The sequence below is a fragment of the Amborella trichopoda genome, chromosome 2, assembly GCF_054954075.1.
Source record: "Amborella trichopoda isolate Santa Cruz 75 chromosome 2, AtrichopodaSantaCruz75HAP2 v2.0, whole genome shotgun sequence".
NCBI classification, from domain to species: Eukaryota; Viridiplantae; Streptophyta; class Magnoliopsida; order Amborellales; family Amborellaceae; genus Amborella; species Amborella trichopoda.
In genome coordinates this window covers 48,552,888-48,576,273 of record NC_142337.1, presented here as the reverse complement: position 1 = coordinate 48,576,273, position 23,386 = coordinate 48,552,888, and the positions used below count along the sequence as shown (strand labels likewise).

General features: G+C 36.4%; 1 protein-coding gene across 6 annotated transcripts; it reads left to right on the top strand.

Annotated features, from left to right (window-relative positions):
• Window positions 1–355: 355 nt before the first annotated feature.
• PSB29 (photosystem II reaction center PSB29 protein) lies at window positions 356–23,043 on the top strand. Of its 6 annotated transcripts, none has more exons than XR_966586.3 (7): window positions 358–945; window positions 6,231–6,498; window positions 19,821–20,037; window positions 21,063–21,178; window positions 22,165–22,381; window positions 22,491–22,550; window positions 22,636–23,043. XR_966586.3 is itself a non-coding variant. In XM_006841792.4 (5 exons), exons 1-5 carry the CDS (start codon window positions 744–746, stop codon window positions 22,256–22,258), a joined length of 897 nt encoding a protein of 298 aa, XP_006841855.1. In that variant the 5' UTR covers window positions 356–743; the 3' UTR covers window positions 22,259–22,651. The 6 variants fall into 6 exon arrangements, 2 of the variants coding, with proteins under 2 accessions (XP_006841855.1, XP_088714503.1); XR_016049465.1 differs by having other exon boundaries at window positions 551–945; window positions 19,821–20,052; XR_016049466.1 differs by having other exon boundaries at window positions 22,165–22,550.
• The last annotated feature ends 343 nt before the right edge of the window (window positions 23,044–23,386 follow it).

Genomic DNA, 23,386 nt, shown 5'->3' with positions numbered 1-23,386 from the left:
TCCACTTTTTTTTTTTTTTTTTTTGGTAATTCAGTAGGGACAGGAACCCTTGCGAGCCGTTGAAATAAAATTTCAAACGTTAAGTTGTGGCATCTGCCTCCCTAACCACCTAACCTTGCACCCATTGGCTCCATTTATGGAAATCGGAAGCAAACTCTAAGATATAAACTGCCTTGTATTGTATATCATCAAGCCTTTTATAAATGGAAAATGTGCACAACTAGAGAAATTAAAGTTATAATGGAAAATGAATATCACTCAAGCCGTCAGATGTTAAACCCGGCGGCTAGGGCGCCCCATTCCTTGGCCGCTCACACTAAAACCACCGTTACAGCGGCAATTGTCTAGACTTTGAAAGGAGGAGCGACACATCATAACCGTTCCTCTATAAATCGAACAGCCACAAAGTAATGTCAATTTACACAGAAGAATTAGTTGCGCTGATTATATGGATCAACAGCGGACCCACTTAGGCTGCAACGTGTCAAAATGCTACTGGTTCAGAGGCGACGGTGTGATCACTCTTTGTACCGTACACATTGGATAAGCTTTTCTCTCTCGTCTTGATCCGTTGATAAGCTTTTCTCTCTCGTCTTGATCCGTTGAGAAAACAAGTCCTTTGAAAGTTTATAAAACGCAAAAAGATAACTACTTCTCTCTCTTCTCTCTTATCGAAACACTTCTCTCCCTCTCTCTCTATTTTTCTGCATCTTCTTTTCTTCATTGCTTTTGCTGTATGAATAATGGCTGCCATTTCTTCTCTCTCTTTCGCTGCGGCCACTCCGGCCTCTGAAAGGAAGGGATTATGTCGCCCCACTCTCTCTAACAATCTCTTCAACATTGAACCCTTTCGCCTGCGATCCACCAATGGCTCCTACCTCGTCAATGCTCGCTCCATCGCCTCCTACTCTCCTTCGATTATTCGCTGTGTCAGCTCTGCAACTGGTGAGTTTTGCCGATATTGCTGTGATTTAGCCTCAATTTGTCATTTCTTGGTTTCCTCTTTACTGGTTCGGTGCTGCTTACTTACTGCTTAGGGGAACTAGGGCTCCACTGTAAGTGTATTGTTTTAGGGTTCTATAGGGCGCCATTCCCCGTGCTTCAACTACAGTAGTACAGTTGAGTGGTACCATGACTGATAATTTACTGACTATAGTGGGAATTGGAATTGTGAGCATGCTGAATAATTATTTCTTGGGAATTTCCTTTTCTGGAAAAATGGAAAAGGAAAGAAACCATTGGACATTATTCTCGAATTGCAACGAAACTTGTGATCCTGAACTGGTAGTTTTACAGCGAAGTTGAAATTTAGAAACCTTGATAGAGTGGGTCTATTTGTCTTCTATGTCAAAATTTATGGAAATTGACTTTGATTTTTCATTTGTTATGATATGCATGCTATGTATAACAAAATTATACATCGTCATCCTCATCAAAGCCTTTTCCCAACTAGTTGGCTAGACGAATCCTGATTTGCCGTTCTGCCTTAGAGGTCATACCCCCAATGAGGCCATAAGTCCCCATATTTATCCTTCCGGGCCTACCCCTTGCCCCTTGTGAGCCTTCCACTTGAACTAACCTGTAACTCCAAATAGGTGTTGTATTGGGGCTATGCCACATATGGCCAGCACACCTAAGTCTATCCACTTTCGTCTTATCGCCTATTGGTGTCACACATCAAATTTTTCAAATTTATTCATTTCGAATTCTATCCCTTCTTGTCTTGCCACCCATCCATCTCAACATCCTTAGCTCTACTACATTCATTTTATGAGTATATTATTTTTTGAACGCCTAACATTCCACTCCATAGAGCAAAGGTGGTCTCACAACTGTCCTATAGAACCTGCCCATCAACTTTATTGGCATGCGGCGATCACATATAAATCCGGTTGTACATCTCCATTTCTCACACCCATATCTAATTGTATATGCGACATGTTCCTCAATCTTTCCATTTCCTTGATTATCATCGCAAGATATCGAAAGTGCTCTCTTTTGATATTTACTGGTCGTAAATCTTAACTCCTTCCTCATCTCTACTCCTATTATTATTAAATTTTCATTCCATATACTTTGTCTTAGAACGGCTGATTTTAAAACCCTTAGATTCTAGAGCATCCCTCCAAAGTTCTAATTTTGTGTTGATGTCTTTTATCGATCAAAACTATGTCATCTACAAACAACATGCATCACGATACCTCATCTTGTAGGTGCCTAGTTAAGTCGTTCATAACTAAGACCGAGGTATGGGCTCAATGCTAACCCCTAATATAGACCTATTGTCACTAAAAACTCACTCGTCTCTCTACTAGTTGTTCGTATACTAGTTAGCGCCCCATTGTACATATCTCTCACCAAGTTGATGTAGTATCTGAAGACTCTTTTTTTTCTAACACCCGTCAAATCAAATCTCAAGAAACTCTATCATAAGCTTTTTCTGGATCAATAAAGACCATGTGGAGGGCTTTTTCCTTCGCCTTAAACTTTTCAATCAGTTGCTTAAGTAAGAAAATGGCCTCAATTGTTAACGCTTCCTGGCATAAAACTGAATTGGTTTTTTAATATTCTTGTTTCATGCCTTAGTTGTTGCTCAATCAATCTCTCTCAGAGTTTCATAGTGTGGCTCATAAGTTTGATCGCTCGATAATTTACACAATTATGTATGTCTCATTTGTTCTTATAAATAGGTACCACAATACTTTTCCTCCATTCGTCTGATATTTTTTTTGTTCTCAACACCTTGTTGAATAGCTTGGGCAGCTAGTCAATGCCAATCTCCTCCATGCATTTTTAAACCTCTATCGGGATACCATCTTTTCCTAGAGCCTTTCCTATCTTCATCCTTTTCAAAGCTTTTTATACCTATGATATCCTAATCCTATTTATGTATCTATGACCTTCGCTTTCATTTATGCCAAAGGTTCCTTCTACTACTATGTTCTCATTGTGTTCGTCATTTAATAATTTTTAAAAATAAACTCTCCACCTTTTGTTGACCTCGTCATCCTTCACCAAAACCATTTGATCCTTACTCTTAATGCATTTAATATGGTTAGATCCCTATACTTTTTCTGTCTCATTGTTGCTAATTTGAAGACAACTTTTTCACCTTTTTTTGTTCCCGGTTTATTGTATAGGTTATCATATGCCTTAAGTTTAGCCTTACTTACTAATCATTATAGCGTCTTTATTAGCATTTTTATATTCTTCTACGTTTTGATTATTTCTATTACACTGCCAAGTTTTATAGCATGATCGTTTTTCGCTAATGGCCTTCTAAACCTCATCACTTCACTACTAAGTTTCCTTATTGGAATTGTTTTTCCCTCTAGATTCTCCTAAAACTTCTTCTGCCACTTTCTTAATACAGTTAGCCATCTTATTCCACATAACATTGACCTCATGTTCAAAGTTCCATTTTCCTTCTTTAACTAATTTATCTCCGAACAATGTTCAAGAAGGCGAAGGCAGCCATCTAGGCGGTGAGGGGTCTGGGCCGCCTAGGCAGGCGCCTAGACCCAAAGGCCGCCGGTGCTTTTTTTTGTTTTTTTTTAAAAAAAATTTTGGATCCCCCAAACCTCCCCCCATTTATTTGTATGTAGAATTGTCTGCTTTTTTATTTAATAAGTTAGCTTTGTATATAATATATTGTTAAGATGTCGGAAGCTAGAAGCACTGATCAAACATAAACATTTATGATTTTAGACTGTAAATAAAACAATTATAATCGAGGATTTTGAAAAACATTGTGAACATTCGAGGATTTTGAAAAAAAAATCGATCTCTCAAAAAGTCTTCTAATCTAGGTTTTTTCAAGTTGTTTCTCACTCAAAAGTTTTCACTAAAATTGTTTTGGGGGGCAAGAATGGCGCCCCAAACCCTTATCCCCCCTTTTAAGGGGGGTAAAATTACATTCTTGCGCTCTCCTGGATTTTTTTCTGCCAAGTTTTAGGCAAAGCTGAGTTGCTTGCCATTTACACTGCCCAGGTGGGCGCTTTGCTTATTCCGTCTAATAGTGTCCACCTCGACTGTGCCTAGGCATTTTCCCAAAACGTCCGCTTAGGTGGCTAAGCAGCTGGCTTTTTGTTCATTGTCCCCAAATAAGTCTAATTTCACATTTTTTAAATTCCTCCACCTAATTCTTGGACACTTATTAATTTCACGTCTTCTCTTCCATGTCTCTATGCAGACGTCCATAACCACGAGCCTATGTTGGGTTGTCAAATTCTCTTCAGGGATAAACTTACAGTCTTTCCATGATGGTCGATCTACCTTCTTAATTGGGAATAAGTCTATCTGGTTTTTATGTGATCCACTTTTATCGGTTATTTAATGTTCATCTCGCTTTTTAGAGTAAGTGTTTGCTATTGTAAGTCGAAGGCCATAGAAATATCCAGAATAGCCTCCCCCATCTCATTTCTTTCACCAAACCCATATCACCTAATATCTTCTACTATCCTTCCCTACATGACCATTTAAGAGGTCCTCTTTCTCTTGGCAACTCTTGGACTATTCTATCCATGTCCTCAATCCTCCCAAAATTCTCTTAATTCTGTCCTCTAATCTTACTTGTGGTGCATAAGCACTAATTACGTTAATTATCTTTTCTCCTAATACAAGTTTAATTAATAGGATCCTATCACCTATTCTCTTGACATTAACTACTTTATCTTTTAAATCTTTGTCTACTGTTATGCTTACACTATTTCTATTATTATCCTTTATATCAAATTTTATGCACATCTATTTCTTTAGTTGTTTTTCATTTCCATTTAGTTTCTTATAGACAAGTTGTGTTTTTTCTCTTTCTTGTCATTGTATCTGCTAACTCCATACTCTTACATGTAAGCATTCCTACATTCCATGTGGCTAGACAAATCTTTTTCTCTTGGACTAGCTTCTTTACCTGTGCTCATCCAAAATGGTAGGAATCTTTGCCGATTTTTCACCCAATCGGACGCCGCTGCGGCACGTTGCTTCTGGGGAACGCTTTAGCTAACCGTTGCTCATTTCTCATTGTACCCAGGTTCCGGTACATTGCGTGGTTTCTAGGGAACACCCTAGCATAAGCAAATACTATAGGTTCAAGATTTATGATAAGTTTTGGTAAAGTTTTATGTTGGCTTCCTACCTAACATAACCCAGCTCTTTTACCCAGGCATGGAACAGGGTAAGGGAAAGTTTAAGGTTCTCACATTTCTTAAACCAACAATAACTATATATCATATCTAAAATAAATAAAACATAGGCCCATGTTGTTTCTTTTTTTTGATACGTCACAACATAGTTTTCTCTTTGTAGTTATAGCAAGAGATGCAATTTTGCTTGTGCCCATTTCATGATATCAACTGATCTCACTTATGAGCACTTAATCCTGGCCATGAGTGGGTATCATTTGGAAAATTGGTAAACCCTGACATGTATGTAAGGTTAAATTTTTAATCCAGAACTATCCAGAACTAATGATGAAATGCAACCCATCATTAATACATCCTTTGATAATTTACCTGAAAAAGAGTCACTTCAATCGACGCAATACTTATTAGGTTCCGGTCTACTACAAGAACTGGTTTCGATAATTAACAGAGGTGATGGTTTGTCTAGTGAGGTTAGATATTTGTAGTCAACAATTGTTAATTGTATGGTCTCTTAGAAGATCTCCTTCATTATCCCTTTATCACTAAGGAACTCAATAGTGTCAAGTGAAGGCTGGCTTGATGAAAAGCATGCTGTAATTAGATTCTTTTTTTTATTCTTCTTTGCCATGTTAGCCAGTTGGAAATGGAACCCTTGATGTCATGTTGTTGCCGCATCACCCTGACCACATGGTCCAAGGCTTAGTGTAGATATATATAGCATATCTACCTCTTGGAATATGAATTTACTTTTGTGATTGATTCCAAATGTTAGAAGCTTGAAGCTTTACTAGATTACTACATCTTTTGCCTATCTTAGCTTAGTAATCCACTAACACGATATATCATTCTAGTGGTGTGCTCTGTAGCTAAGCGTGTTTACTCAATTGTCATATGTTCAATACCAATATTGAATGATATTAACCGTGCTTATTTATTTCCTTTCCTGATAATCTGGACAAATAACCAATTTTGATTTTGATGATTTGTCTTACCTATATTTCATGATCACACTTCAATCAGATTTATAGTTATAAAATATTGATGATGGGAGAACTGACCTGTTCTGTTATTTACGGTTGATGTTTCTAGATGTGCCTACTGTTGCTGAAACAAAGGGCAATTTTTTGAGATCCTACAAGCGTCCTATTCCTAGCATATACAATACTGTATTGCAAGAACTCATTGTTCAGCAACATCTCTTGAGATACAAGAGGACTTATCAGTATGATGCTATATTGGCTCTTGGTTTTGTCACTGTTTATGATCAGCTCATGGAGGGTTTTCCAAGTAATGAAGACCGTGATGCCATTTTCAAAGCTTACGTAGAAGCACTGAAGGAAGATCCTGAACAATACAGGTATGCATCCTCGTAGAACTTTTGGGTGATGTTGATTATTAAACGTGCTATCCTAGGAGCTTTCAATGTATGTTTATTTGGGAAAATATTCCATGTTGTTCTTTTCTATATTTATGGGTTAGTTGTTTATGACACTTGCTTCTCATCCATAATTTTTTTGTTTGGAAGAAGATTGGTTGCCGATAATGGCTGCTAGCGACGCTGTTAGGATGTTTTATTATATTAAGGAGTACTGGCTAGGAAATTTGAGCAGCTAGTATATGGCATTGCTACTTCTTAGAATGCTTTCTCCTGGACTTAAGTGGTTCTGTAACTTTTCTCTGACTGGAAAATGTACAAATCTGAAACCCCAGGGACCTTGCTGGATGAAAATGAGGGTTTATATTTGAAATTATGTTGCAAAACAGGGTCCAAAAGGGACTTATGCAAGGACACTATTTGGTGGATGAAAATGAAGTGGTCAATAAATCAGATATGACTGAACAAAAAGAGGTTAAGATTGTCAATTGCTGAAAACTACATTTAGTTTTGTACTATATGGACCATAGATACTTTGCAGAAATGTTGTGCGGTGATGATAAATGTGAAGTACTTAAAGGAAATTCTGAAACATTGAATCATTAAGCATAATGTGACCTGTGAAGTACTGATTGATCATGATAGACAAACTTCACCTAGTGTTATCAGACAATTATTGAATAATCTACACTTCTATGCCACTAATTGGTGCATGAAATTGTTAATGGAAAATCAATGTGGTTTAACAAATCAATGTACTGGTGCCTCCATATGGGACAAGTCTTTTGGACTGTTTCTGTGGTTGTCACATAGGCTCCATGATTTGTTGAGTTCACAAATCAAAGCTTGACTCTCTTATTTTTCATTTAGAGAATTGCAATGCTCAAATTGACTTTTAGATTTGCATACTCTCATGGATTGACTTTCTTGGGTGACAAGGCATCATTCACAAACATATATACTTCCCATGTATGAGGTCTAACTGCAGTTAAGTGCGGGTGCATGTATTTAACTCATTTTTGGCTTGAGGATTCCTAGTTATTGTGTTCCTGATTAGTAAGCCTTATCATAGGTTCGATTCGCTTGTGTTACTTTCATTCAGAGTTATGTGGATTGCACAACCATGTGCATAATGAGGGTGCATGGATGTACGTTAGGATTCGAGTATATATTAAGTGTTATCACTGCATCACCAGTAAACAGAGATGAGGGAATGCTTCAGTGGTTTCAATGGAAGGGTTGACCCAGTGTTTATTGAATTTGATTAATAAAACAGGAGTGGTATTTATGAGATGAGCTGAGCACCAATGGTAGTGAACATCCCTTTTTAAGGGAAAATAATGAGAGGAAGTTTGTGGTCTCCACGGGTCATTCTCATTTTATTGAGTTCTATATTTGACATCAGGTATCATACAAAAATATATACATACACATGTTAAAGAAAAACACACTCCCCATTCCCACTCAGACTAGAGTGTGGATGTCTAACATGCCTAGCTTTTCCAATGTGTCATTCAACTGATTCTTTCCAAGAACTTCAGTAACCATGATAGCTGCTTGATTACCACAAGTAAAGATTAACGCTAGACATTCCTAGCTCTTGTTCACAGGTCATATTTCTCATTCTCTCCATCCTTGGAAAATTAATATATGTATATGTGTGTATGTGCCCACACGTGCGCATAAGGAAAGGTTGCACACTCCCATGAGCTAATGTCTACAGAATTAGCTCATGTTGCAGATACACTCCTGATCCCAGCAAACAATCTCAAAAAGGAAAATGAAGAAAGCTAGAAATAGGTTTCTCTAGCAGAGAGATAATTCAGCGAACACCACCTTCCATTTTAGATCTATGCCTCCAAAAACTAAAAGTTATATTTTTTTTCTCTTAAATAAATGCTCATCTAGTGATGATGAGGACAACCACAAATTTCGGTGTCAAACAAATCCATATAAGGGCTTGATCTAACACCTTTCTTTCCTTTCCTAAAATAGACAGCTTGTGTTCATTTTATTTTCTCTTTCTAAGAAAACCATTTTCTAAGGGTTTTTTTTTTTTGGATTTTTCATGGTCTTATTCATTGGCACAATTATGGATCATCTACAAAACTTCGCTCATACAAATGCTTGTAGGCATTTTAGGAGCTTTAGAGCCCAGAGCGTGTGTGCATGTATGTGTGTGTTTGTGTGTGTGTGTAGACACACACAAATGACAAACTTAAAACAATTTTTGTGTAGATTATGCACTCCTTTATACTGTTGTTAGGAGAATTAATGAAATTGTTGTGCTTAATATACATTCTTGACAACAAAGAAATTGAAAGGTGCTATAATTTAACATTGAGATTCTTCCACCTTTGGAGCTTCAAATGAAATGACATGACTACAAGTGCGATGGACAGTTGATAAGAACAAAAAGGTACATCCAAGTTCTACCCTTCAGACTAGTAAATGGAGATGGCATATAGGACACATGGACAGTTCTGTCTTTGAAATTGCAAGCAAATTAATTTACTATTTGAAAAGTACAATACAAGAACATGTACATAAACACTTTTGAGAAAAGGGAACAAGCATACAACTCTACTATTCTTGTCTGTAACAATTAATTGATGGATAAAATGAATTAATTGATGATATCATTCATAAATAGTTGTTAAAGATAAAAATAAAAAAAGGAGATGGATTTTCTAAACATGTTAGTGTTGAGATCATCTGTCCATTATAAGAAAGAGAATGAAAAAGATGGATATTGTATTTTTGTACGATGATTGTTTGGTGAATGGATTCTGTGTATAGAATAGAAGGTTGGATAGTATAAAAATCATAAAACTAGGGCCTGAGCCATAAAATGTGGCCCGAGGGCCGGGTCAAGGACGTTCCACCTGAAGGTGATATTTCATCAGAAACATCTTTTGTTTCTTCCTCGATTCTGATTATTGCTCCTATGAAAGGAACAACTGTGAGACTTGTTTCTTTAGAAAATTTTCTTCGAGAAAACATATCTGCCAAAATATTGTTTTTTCCAGAAATATGCTTATACTCAAAATTCCATTGAGAGAACCAATTTGCCCATCTAAGTAATTGAGGATTCGGAAGAATCTTATTTTTGAATTTCAGCATATTTGGAAAAGCAGATAAGTCCATTTCAACAAGGAAAGTATGTCCTGTCAGATGTGTGAGACAAAAAGGCCGTGAAAGGAGTTCATATCTTGTTAACTAGAAAAGGAAAGTTGGCCTTAACCTTTATTTCAAAAATTCACAGTCAACACAGTAGATTATTTCAATATGGTCGAAGAAAGTGTCTCAGATATCTCTTTAGATAGTGTTTCTTCTTCTAGTCCAGATTTAGGTCCCATGTTTTCTAAACAAGAACATCTTTTTGAAATAACCTGTACCCCTGAAAAGTTTTCTAAAACTAGTTCTCAATTAATTAACCCTTATCATATTTATGATAAATCTAGCTTAAATTGGACCAAAAGAATTAAAAAGCTTTGTGGAAAAAAGAACCCTGAAGCCATCAAAGAATATGTTCAAGCCTCCTCTTTTGATCAACACCAAATTCCTGCTACCCAAGCTGAACAATACATCACTATTACTTTGCCCAGAAACCTATTTTCCCAATGGCTTAAAGATGGGTATATGCATATTCATTTTGTTACCCATGTGGATGGAATCCATTCAAGCAACCGTTCTCGAGATATTTGTCTAGGTATGTAATGACAGACAAGTTGGGAATTATTGTCAACTTTGATGAACAAAGGCAGTATTTTCATGTTCAGGAAGTAAAGGGGTAACTATATCAAAAGCATGGTTCTGTAATCTATATACCATTTGATAATGGAGTGTAGCTACAGTGGCTGTTTCAATTTGCTTGGTTCTTGTAACTTGTAATTGGACTTTGAAAGCAGAACTCAAATGAGGGTCTTTGATTGGGATATTAAAGTTTGGGAAAAAGGTAACAAATATGGTGTCAGTGTTTAAGGTTGTTTGCACAGTTCCGATACAGGCATGCTGGTATTCTAAAAATCTGGAATTTAACAAAGCAATTCAAGAAATTGCATCCATATCTTTTCTTCCATGAAATGTAAACTTTCAGAAAGTATTGACAGTGGAATAACATCAACACTAGAAATTAACCTTTAATTCATATTATGTTTTTTGATGCGAGAGATCCTAGATCAACTAGGCAGACGCAGAGCATACTAGTCTCAGTATGAACTGCAGATTAACCCAGTCAACAAAGTAAATATTGGAAATAATCTCAGTAACAAGGCTCTGATACCAATAGAGATGTGCATAACAGCTTAGAAATAGTCAGTCCATTGTTGAATTCCTTAATTATTTAGTCTCTGAATTCTCGGGCCCTGTTAAACATGAACAAATTGCTGCCAGAGAAGAATTTTTTCAGCTTAAATATTGTTCTTTCAAGAGACAAGATCTTGAAAAACATTTTTCAGAAATGAACAAAAGATACCATAAAATAGGAGGAATTGATGATATCAATTTGAAACAATTTTATCTTGAATCCATACCTCCTACTCTTCGTAAAGAAGCAACAAAGACAATGGAAAATCAAGGACTTACTATTCAAAACACCAGTTTTGGTGAATTATATCAGTTTGTTCTCCATGCTCTGGAAAGACTCTGCAACCAAGTTGAATTTGTGAAACAAATGGAAAAAAATAAGTATTTGCTGGGAAAATCTTGTGATAAACCATATCTCAAGATTAAATGTGATACAGAAAAACAGTGTTCATGTCCACCTGCCTCGAAACGAAAAAAGAAGTTTGAGCAAAAGAGGAAAAAGAAGAAATTCAAAAGATTCAAATATCTTCGTAGATCAAGATTCAGAGGACACAAGAAAGGAGATAGATGCTATGTTTGTGGAAAGCAAGGACACTTTGCAAAAGATTGCCCAAACCAGAAAAAGAAAAGAAAGATAATTCATCTTTTGTCACGGTTTTAGAAGAAGAAATTGATGATGATTTAGAATCTGTGTTTTCTCTTAATGATGAACAGAGCCCTGAAACATTGATATCCATTTCTTATTCTAGCGATCATGAGCTAAATGAAATAAGCAACTCCCTTGTTCCAGAGATACTGTCTCCACAGGATGAAATTTCAGACATAAACAGTTTACCCTAGCAGCCTACCCCTATAGCTCTTGTTCAGATACTCCAAGAACACTATTCCAAGCCTTTGACCATACCAGCATTTTTTGATACAGGGGCATCAGCTAGTACTTTGAAACCTGATTTATTACCAAAATAGTTTTGGGAAACATGTAACCAGACTTTTAGAGCTGCTAATGGAGAAAAATTTACCATAACCCAAATTAGCAAACCTATTTTGATAAAACTGTTTCCAAAACTGGTTATCCAACATAAACTCTTTGGATCATATTTACCCAACAAAGAACTTTTACTTGGAGTTGATGTTTTGCACCAAGTAAAACTTCAATGGACTTTCAAATGATTACATTATAGGAACCTAACCTTGCCTTGGATAGCTTGTATAGACCAACTATACACCTTAGAATTAGTCAAACAAAAAATTATATCAGAAAAAATAAAGACATAAATCCTACAAAGACTTCTCATAGAGGTTTAAACCCAGATTTGTTGGAACAAGCTAAGCTAGATATACAAGATTTGATAAAGGAACAGTTAATTGAGCCTACCAATTCTCCTTGGGCTTGTGAAGTTTTTTATGTAAATAAAAGAGCTGAACAAATTCGAGGAAAACTCAGGTTAGTGATCAATTACCAACCTTTGAATACGTTCCTCTCTGATGATAAATTCCCTTTGCTTAATCAAATTGCACTATTTTCCTAGTTTTCTCATGCTCACATTTTTTCCAAATTTGATTTAAAATCAGGATTTTGGCAAATAGGAATTCACCCAGATGATCGTCCTAAAACAGCCTTTTGTTTACCAAATTACCATTTTCAATGGACGGTTATGCCTTTTGGTTTGAAAAATGCACCCACATATTTTCTAAAAGTTTTAACCACCATTTTCAAACCAATCTCAACACAGGCACTGATATATATAGATGACATACTCCTGTTTTGTCTTGATCTAGAAAGCCATGTTCTTTTGTTAGATAAATTCTACTCCCTATGTTGTAAGTATGGTATTATGCTTTCTGAAAAGAAATGTGTCTTTGCTACTACAGAAATAGACTTTCTTGGTATGCATTTTCACAATGGAATGTATAAACTTCAACCTCATATAGCTAAACACCTCCTAGAATTTCCTGATACTTTGTCTTCTATAAAGCAAATCCAGCAATTTTTAGGAATTGTAAATTATATGCCCCCTTTCATTCCCAACATTCCTTGTTCACTAGTCCTCTTTACCTTTTGCTAAAGAAAAAAGCACCGCCATGGACAAGAAAACAGACTGAGTGTGTTCTGGAGCTCCAAAGATTATCTCAAAACTTACCTTCTTTAAAAATTCCTTCTACTGGAAAAAGAATTTTGCAAACAGATGCTTCTGATGAATTTTGGGCTTGTATTTTACTTGAAGAAAAAGAAAAAGACAGAAGGATTTGTGGATACAAAAGTGGAAAGTTCAAAGACTCTGAACTTCATTACTATTCAACATTCAAAGAAATCCTTGCAGTAAAAAGAGGAATTGAAAATTTTCAATTTCATCTGATAGGACATACTTTCCTTGTTGAAATGGACTTATCTGCTTTTCCAAATATGTTGAAATTCAAAAATACGATTCTTCTGAATCCTCAATTACTCAGATGGTCAAATTGGTTTTCTCAATGGAATTTTGAGTATAAGCATATTTCTGGAAAGAACAATATTTTGGCAGATATGTTTTCTCGAAGAAAATTTTTTGAAGAAACAAGTCTGACAGTTGTTCCTTTTATAGGAGCAATAATCAGAATCGAGGAAGAAACAAAAGATGTTCCTCATGAAATATATGACATCATTCTCAGAAAAACAATGGAATCAAGAAATGAGGATATGCAACAAAAAATACATGAAATATTAAACAGAAATCATGGAGAAATTTTTCAAGGAATTCGATGCCACCCTACATATCTATTTTTATCCCTATTCCAAACCAGACATTATTATAATATGCCAAAAGAAGCTATTTGCTTCCTCTAGTATCTTACCCAAAACCACCATATATGTTTTAATTTTCATGTAAGGAAATTATTATCTTACCTCAGACACTGTCATTTCCTACAATAGAACAATTACATCCACCCCAATCCCAGAGCCTTCAATTTCTATAAATTCCTTTTAAAGCATTACCATTATAATCAATGGATTGAATCCTTTGGTTATCCTCACCGACCTTCTATCATTATAGCTTTCCATCAAGACCTTAGACCTCAAATCTATCCTGAACATACCTTTTTCACCCAACATCCCCTAATCCAAACCATTGGATGGTATGATTCTAATCTCCTGAATTTTTGGATATTTCAGACAGAACTATGGAAAGAATTAAAAATTCTCATGTACTACATTAACAGAATCCAGCCAGAATGGATTCCTTTGGATGTCTATACAGGAACCACAGTTTGGAATGATGAGACTCCTCGAGGAGCAGCACTGCTACACCAACTGCACATATGGCTTGCTGATCATCCTCCTCCTGCAGAAATACAAACAGATAGTTCTAGTGATGACACATACATTGGACCCTCACACAGCCCGTACAATCCTTCTTCACCAAGCTATGATTCTGATGGTTATCCCCTCAATTATGACACTGATTGAAAAACACTGTTCAACTCTATTGTGTCAGTAGCACTGTGCAACACTATTTTGTCGGCAGCACTGTTCAACACTATTGTGTCGGCAGCATTGTGCAACACTATTTTGTCGGCAGCACTGTTCAAGATAAGGCCACTTGTCCACTGTTCACTATTCATGTCGGTCACCTGTCAACTGTTTACTATTCATATCGACCACCTGTTCACTGTTCATGTCGGCCACCTGTCCACTGTACATCCACTTTTTACTGTTTATAATGGCCACCTGTCTAAGCCAGTTGTTTTATTTTATTATAGTTTGGAATCCAAATTTCAAGTCCGGCGCCTATATAAGGCCCCTTATGTCAGTTGTAACGGCAGAGTGCTACTTAGAGCCTCTCAGCCTAGTTTCTTTCTGTTGGTGTGCTTCTTCTTTCTTACTTCTGCATCTGCTTGTAAGCTTCTTACTTCTGCCTCTGTTTGTAAGCTTCTTGCTTCTGTCTCTGCTTGTAAGCTTCTTACTTTTGCTTGTTGCTTGTATGTGTAAGTTTGATCCTTATAGCTGTTACTGAGATTATTTTCAATATTTACTTTGTTGACTGGGTTAATCTGTAGTTCATACTAAGATTAGTATGCTCTGCGTCTGCCTAGTTGATCTAGGATCTCTCGCATCAGAAAACATAGTATGAATTAAAGGTTAATTTCTAATGTTGATGTTATTCCACTGGCAATACTTTCTGAAAGTTAACATAACAGCAGCTCTGTGTGAGGCAAAAAGGCCGTGAAAGGAGTTCATATCTTGTTAACTAGAAAAGGAAAGTTGACCTTAACCTTTATTTGAAAAATTCACAGTCCACACAGTAGATTATTTCAACATGGTCGAAGAAAGTGTCTCAGATATCTTTTTAGATAGTGTTTCTTCTTCTAGTCCAGATTTAGGTCCCATGTTTTCTAAACAAGAACATCTTTTTGAAATATCCTATACCCCTGAAAAGTTTTATGAAACTAGTTCTCAATTAATTAACCCTTATCATGTTTATGATAAATCTCGCTTAAATTGGACCAAGAGAATTAAAAAGCTTTGTGGAAAAAAGAACCCTAAAGCCACCTCCTCTTTTGATCAACACCAAATCCCTGCTACCCAAGCTGAACAGTACATCACTATTACTTTACCCAGAAACCTATTTTTCCAATGGCATAAAGATGGGTATACGCATATTCATTTCGGAGCCATCAAATTAGCCTTAACATTTCATGGAAGGAAAGGTATGGAAGTAGTTTCCTGAATTGCTTTGTTAAATTTCAGATTTTTAGAATACCAGCATGCCTGTATCGGAACTGTGCAAACAACCTTAAACGCTGGCACCATATTTGTTACCTTTTTCCCAAACGTTAATATCCCAATCAAAGACCCTCATTTGAGTTCTGCCTTCAAAGTCCAATTACAAATTACAGGAACCAAGCAAATTGAAACAGCCACTGTAGCTACACTCCATTATCAAATGGTGTATAGATTACAGAATCATGCTTTTGATATAGTTATCCCTTTACCTCCTGAATATGAAAATACTGGCTTGTTCATCAAAGTTGACAATAATTCCCAACCTGTCTGTCATTACATACCTAGACAAATATCTCGAGAATGGTTGCTTGAATTGATTCCATCGACATGAGTGACAAATTATGAAAATTTTCAAAATCAAAGTCAGCCAGTGATGCAATCAGATTCTAGAATGACAAGAATGCCTGATGGAATAGTACATATAAGTTTTCAGACACCAAGAGCTATTGAAAATCAAACCAGAAAAATATTTCCTACCCAATTTCAAGGGCTACTTGAAAAAGTTCCAATTGCTGCCTTTGACAAAGCAGGGAAACCAATTTATGAACAGAAAACTTCTGATGGTCATAATTGTTTGATATTTGCAATTGTTCCACTTGTCTCAGAGATGATTTTGGTGAAACACCAAAAAAGAAAAATAGAAAGAAAATTTCATCTCAACAAAAGCTTCATCAGAGATATCTTGACGGTGATCCAACAGTTGGATTACTTGGAGAGAGTTCAGGAAAATGGGATTATTATGTAACTTATGATAAGCAAAAACCCAAGCACACTGTTTCAGAGATCGTCCCTACAAGATGGGATGATCAGGATGATGAATCTAAAAGAAAAATTCACATTCCATGATGCTTAGCTTTCGACCCCCAAAGTTCAAGTTATGCCTCAAATTTTCCTCCATTACATGATTATGAAAAACTTCAGGAAAATGAAAAACATGTATGGAAGATAAAAAATCCCAGTACTAGAGATGTCACTGGAGCACAAAGGTCCATATCTCTAGCTAAAGCAAGCTGAAAATGCTAAATCACAGAATTTAGCTTTACTTCAAATTGAAGAAAAACATAATGTTATGTGTCTTCACAGTTACAGGGCTTAGTTGGCATAATTGTTCAATTGAAAGAAAAGATTCAACTGGTGCATGAAGAATTGATGCAGATCTTATATACAGTAGAGGATATTCTTGAGCAATCCTATTTACTGAATCATAAAGGAAAGGAAAAAGCTTTTTTAGAAAAATAATTACAAAGCCTTGAAAAAGATCTTTGGATGAAATCTCAATACCCTCAGCCACAATACCATTCCCAATTTCAACTCCTACTTGCAAACCCATACACTCAAAACTACCCTACATTAAGAAGTTCTGGCCCTTTCCCACCTACTAGAACACTTTACCCACCTACAGGTTCCCACCTACTAGAACACTTTACCCACCTACAGGTTTAATTCCACCAGGAAATTTTGGTTTTAGAGCTTTAAGTTCTGTCTAGGTTCCTTACAATCAACACTTTAACTATGTAATCAATTTAAGATTTCACATACTTACAACTTGTTTTTCACTGTAACTCAAAAAGGAAACCAATAAAGACTCAAATATTAATGACATTTAGGAAATTAACAACTCTATGGAGTCCCAAAGCTATAACAACAAACACAGAGCACATAGAGAAACAAACTATACCACTTCACTCACTTACATATACATGGACTGCACATACTCTTTTCTCATCAACATAAACCTTCCCAAAACATTACAGACTCAATTCTCCATGGCACGAGACATTTACTCAAAATTACAGCAAAGTAAGTCCAAGGAACCGAGGGAAGGCCAGTGGTCGAAGCCTTTGTGCCCGGGTCAGCAATCAGATCTTTTAGGGATTTAATTTTGTCCTATAGATGATAGCAAGGATGGTTTGTAAACACGAGTGCTGATCCCACTTAATTACTAGGAAGCTTAAGCACACTTTCTTACCACTTAATTGGCTCCAAAATATGAGAATGAGACAAATATTTAATGGTGAAAATGGTTGTTTAAAGCAAGGTATAGACTGCTCATGAAAGATGGGAATATATGGCCATGGTTTAGTCAATTTATGTGTAGTTTCTCAAACAAATGCTCTAGGACGATGATCTCACAATTTGATACTTAAATGAACATAAAATGTTTGCTGGTGTGCATCAAAAGTACTCCAAAATACTCAGAAATCTGGTGGTCACTTTGGGAAAATGGTGTCTAAATTACATGAATCTGATCTAGATTATGCATATGAGATAGTATGGATATATAGTTTCAAAAGGTGCTCAATACTCATGAAGAGTTAAGCATGGAGTCATGGAAAGGCTACTATAATCATCAATTTACAGCAAGAATAAGAGATGGAAATGAAGCCTTTCAATGTAGGAGAGGGAACTATGAAGGTCATCCCTTATGTGGATAATGAAGTAGACTAAGATGGCATGCATTATTTAAGTGGATGCAACTTCATATGGCCATAGAGTTACCTTGCCTCCATATGAAGGAGGAAGATGACCAAAAGAAGTGACACGTGGGGCTCATTTTTCTCTCTCTCTCTACAATGAATTAGGGTGGTTTGAAATGAGCCAAGTGGTATTTATAGACAAGTGGTTGTGACTTCATAAGTGGTGTGATCTTAGCCCTTGATGCTAATTATCCAGGGTACATGAGAGGGTCATGATCCTAGCCACACATTCCTATCTAGCGATCAAGATCTAGGAATGTGATTTCCCACTATTATCACTCCACTAAGCCCTAAATTTTGAAATCATCAATGAGTCATTTTAACATACCAAAATTGTCTCTCTTGAACTTTTGAAATTAAAGAAGAGTCAAAGTGAGAGGGGTGTGGCCCTCATGGTATTTTTAAATCCTCAGTTTGTTTAATACTCAAAAATAAAAATTTACATGGCTCATCCAATGAAATTTTGCCATTGTGTAAAAATCACATGGCTTGAACCAATGATATGATGGCACTTTAAAAGGTTAGTTAATCAAGGTTTCCATTAAAGAATAGGGTTTTAAGCCAAATTATCCAAGGCCTACACTTAAACCTAGGCACATGGGATCAATGCCACACATGTGGCAATTAAGCATGTGACTAATACTATTCACTTAAGTTAAAATAATATTTTATTTCAAATTTTATAAAACTCTATTAAAAACAATTAGCAATTACCACAATAGGACATCCACTAGGGCTCCACATCATGATGATGTCGGCACCTTGGGGCTGACATGGGGTGCCACATATCACCATATGGCCACTTGGTCCATTCTCTTGGACTGACCCAACAAGCCTATGCTCCACAGTTTCTGACAAAGACGCATAATATGACTATCAAAATCACCTCAATCCATGTCCCAAAACTCTCAGTTGTCAGTGAATTACAGGTGCACACCAGGGGGCATGAAATTCTCATATACATGTGTCCTTTCAAGGCACATGCACACAGCTCTTCGTAGTTAGGTCATTAACACATCAAAAGAGTGGCTTCCCGTGCGACTGTTTGTACACATGCTATAGGATGGTCTAGAATCAGGGTTCTGATTCATGTCTCTTGAGTCATGAACATCTTAAAATAGGATTGTTACACTTAATACACTCGGGTTCTAGTTTCCTTTTGGTTCTCCTAGCCCTGGCCTATTCACCATCCCATCTCTTAATGTCTTTGACTAGAGGTGACCCTCACACCTACAAAAGTGGCGTCTCTCTCTCACCCGTATGAGCTCATTGCCTTATGACCTCTCGGTATATAATTCTATGCCCCAGTGTGCGAAGCATCTAGAATCATATTCTCTCGCTCACTCCAACTGAGTAAGAGAATCTTGGTTTTAAAGCCTTGAAAGGCCATAACTCCGATACCACCATGGCCCGAGGCAGGGCAGGACAAGGCTTGGGCCAGGGCCATGACAGGGCTGGCCCAGTTGTCTTATTTCTCCTATATTTTCCTTTGAATATAACTTTTCCCATGCCTGCTGAACACTTGCACTTCGATGGTAATCGAAGAAAATTTATGAGGCGTTCTTTTATGTATTCATACTTCCATAGGCACAGTTAATCAGATAGATGTTGCTTGCTTAACATAGGTTTCTGTATATTTATAATTTTGTCATTGGATAGTTTATCCTATAATTGGATATATAATGGCATATTCTAAATTTATGCCCTGGTTATGAGGTAACCAAGATTTAACTGCTTATATTGTGATTTCCCTTCAGAAATGATGCAAAAAAATTGGAAGAATGGGCCCGTGCTCAGAATGCAAATTCAATAGTTGACTTTAGTTCTCGGGAAGGAGAAGTTGAGGCAATCTTGAAAGATATATCGGGACGTGCTGGGGGAAAGGGAAATTTCAGCTATAGCCGTTTCTTTGCAATTGGTCTGTTTCGTCTTCTAGAGTTGGCGAATGTAACAGACTCTGCTATTTTGGAAAAGGTTATTTTATCAAATGTACTTGTTCGCCCTTTCGTATTAATCAATTATATGAGCTGCTACATTCTAGTGCCGCAGAATAATTTGTCTTTTTTGTTTTTATTAACCAACAAAATTGCAGCTATCTTTTATGAAAATTTACTGTTCTCATCATGACATTCTTGATCAGCGTCCTCGTTTGTTGCTTTATTTTTGGAGTGTGCTGTCATCTAACTCCTATAAGAGGTAATGGATTTAGGAGTTAGCTGTTAGTCTTTCTTGAAATACTACCACAACTTATCATTATGTACTGAAAGTCATTTATCCAGATTTGTTTGTGCATGCGTTGTAGAAGTCTAGACACATACATAATCTTTGACCCATGGGTCCCTTTGGTGACATGCTGTAGGCATGCTTTTGTATGTTGAGGAGTGTACAATGCATTTCTGCCATGACAGACGGGTTTCTGTTTCATTTCAGTGTTAGAAAAAACTGAGACGTCAGTGTCTATATTAATAGTCTGGGACTAATATGAGTCTTCAATTTTGATTGAATCTCTCTCTCTCTCTCTCTCTCTCTCTCTCTCATGCTTGCACATATTCTGGTTGTTTCACAAGTTGTGATTATGGTTATAATAAAAAAACACACGACACATTCCAGTTGTTTTTTGAAATTTATGACTATCCAGCTGTTCCTTGAGAGTTACGGTTATGGTTATAGTGTTTTTATTTCAACGTCTGCACTTACTAATCAGCAAAAATGCAAAGTCGCAAGTTCTTTATTTTATCATTCTACCAGTGAAACCCAGCTTGATGCGTTGTGTTACTCCAATTAGGCTATTCTTATTGTTTCTTTGATTTTTTCTATATACACAAACTTCTTTGAATGTTTCCTGACTGTAGCATCATTGATTTAAGATATTCTTCAACATTTATGTTTCATTCTACTTTTACAATGTTCATGTATGAACATGTATTCATTTTGTTTTGATAGGAGTCAGTTTCTTAGACCACTTATCTGACATTTGCTTGATTATCTTTCATGAACAGCTTTGTGCTGCTCTGAATGTAGACAAAAGGAGTGTGGATAGGGATCTTGATGTATATCGCAACCTTCTCTCCAAATTGGTCCAGGCAAAGGAGCTCTTAAAGGAATATATTGACAGGTACTTATCTGCTTGTTCATATTTTTCCACTTTTCTTCTCCTTGGTGAAGGGTTTTTATTTCAAATTTGGTAGCTTGTTTATTGGCATTATTTGACCACAATAGTTGTTTCTAGAGTCGCAAATATAGAGACTTAGCAAAATTCGGAAAAGTCAAATTTTTGAATGAATTAGCACTTAATGGGAAAGAATTCTTTGTACTATCTTTGATTTTGGATATCAATCTCATTTATGCCAGATTAGGTTGAAGCAAATAGGATAAGCAGATGTATAAGTATCTATTGAAATAATTCGAGGCTTATTAGGTTCTGTTAGGCCGCGTTTAGAACATAAAAAAGTCTTGTATCAAGGACAAATTGGTACTAGCTAGCTTGATGTCCTAGCCGTCACCCGGTGGTATTTCTGCAGTTATTTAATGAGGTTTCACTTGCTCCTCCATATTTTCACTTTCTGTTCAAGTTAATCTTGCATTTGTTGTTTGGCACAATTTTTTCTGTAAGCAAAATTTTCTTGATTTAGTTGCATTGCCTTTGTCATCAAGGTACAAACCCTCATGTTGTGTCCACATGGTTGTGTTCGTAATATGGTGCTTGCTTTATTCCTGCCATGCTTTACAAAAAACACAAACATTTCTTGGAAGTAACTAATATCATCAGTGGGTTTTGAAATATCAAAGCTTTATTGGGTTTCATGTTTGAAAAATGAGGACATTTTGATATTTTTTTAAAAAGTTTCTATAAAAGGCTTCATTATATACGATGAAGGGGGGTTTGCCAAAGGGAAGGCAGAAAAGCATTAGTAGTATGAAGTTAATAGTTTGTTAAGAAAAATCATGTGAGACAAGCATGGCCCGGCAGGATTTTATAATGTTGGAAGGGGTAGAGCTTAGTGTTAGATTCTCTTTCTTTCACTCGAGGAATAATGTGCACAGAAATTAATTGTACTTAGAAAATATTGATTTATTACCTGCCTTGGTTTTGTGTTGCAGAGAGAAGAAGAAAAGAGAAGAGAGATCGGAATCTCAGAAGGCCAACGAAGCAGTTACAAAATGTGTCGGAGATTTCCATTATGCTGTACAATAGGTCCTCTATACGACAGCTTCCGACTATGGCACTCATCTCCATGTTACTCTGATCCTTTGGTGATTTACTTAGTTGATGCAGATTGGAGTCTCCAAGTTTCTCTACTTACACAACTCAAAAGAGGTTATAGTCCGGTTTTTCTAATTTTAATGCTTTGTACTTAGCCAATAAATCAATGTAACGGCTGTTCTCATCTTTTTCTATTGCTGATACTTTCTACATCAATTGGCAGTATGAGCACAGAAATGCATTTTCCAGTGTGATACAGAGAAGTCTCCACAACCATTTAATGGTATTGTTTGTACTAAAAATTATATTTGTGGATGAAGGTTTATCTTCTCAGATTGACCATTTTGTTCATCTATGGTATGAAATAGGTGGAGTTACATGGGACGGAGTTGGACTGTTCCGCATTGCTTGATATTCGTTTTCTTTCATTTCCTTCATGGGAACTCAGACCTGAGATACAATGGTTGGGCCAACTTGTCTCCACCACTAGATATTAACTGCTTCACCCAGATAAACTAACAATAGAGTTACTCATTTATTATTAAAACTGAGGGTTTCTCACTCAGTGGGGGCATGCTGACGGTGCCGCAAAAATTTCATGTTTTTTGCGTGGTTATATCTTGCCTACTCTTTTGGGTTGTTTCGTTAATGATCCTCCAAGGATCTAGCATTAAATTGGCAATAGGATGGTCATTCTAGTCTTTGGATAGCAGCCTTGTACTTTGACAATTTAATGCGTTGTTATCCTACAAGAAAATGGACCTTCATTTTATGTACCCCTTTTGTTTAGTTCAAATCAATGGTGGACAATAATGTAGCAAAGTGAATCCTAGAGGTAACAAATTTGAATCTTAGTCTATGTTTGCCTGCTAATGGTGCTGGCATGTCGTGGCAGGTGCTTCTTTAAGCTTCAAATGAGAAGTCATTTCCAGGGTGGAATGGATGGTGGATTTCGATTCAATTATATGGACTGACAATAGTTGGGAGGAAGAGTTTGTGTATGCAAAATCTATGTTGTTCATTTAAGTTACATTCTACTCAAGAACTTGGTATAAATAAAGTAGGAAAATGGAGAGTTCAAGTGCATAGGAAATAGGTATATAGAACACATATGACGTT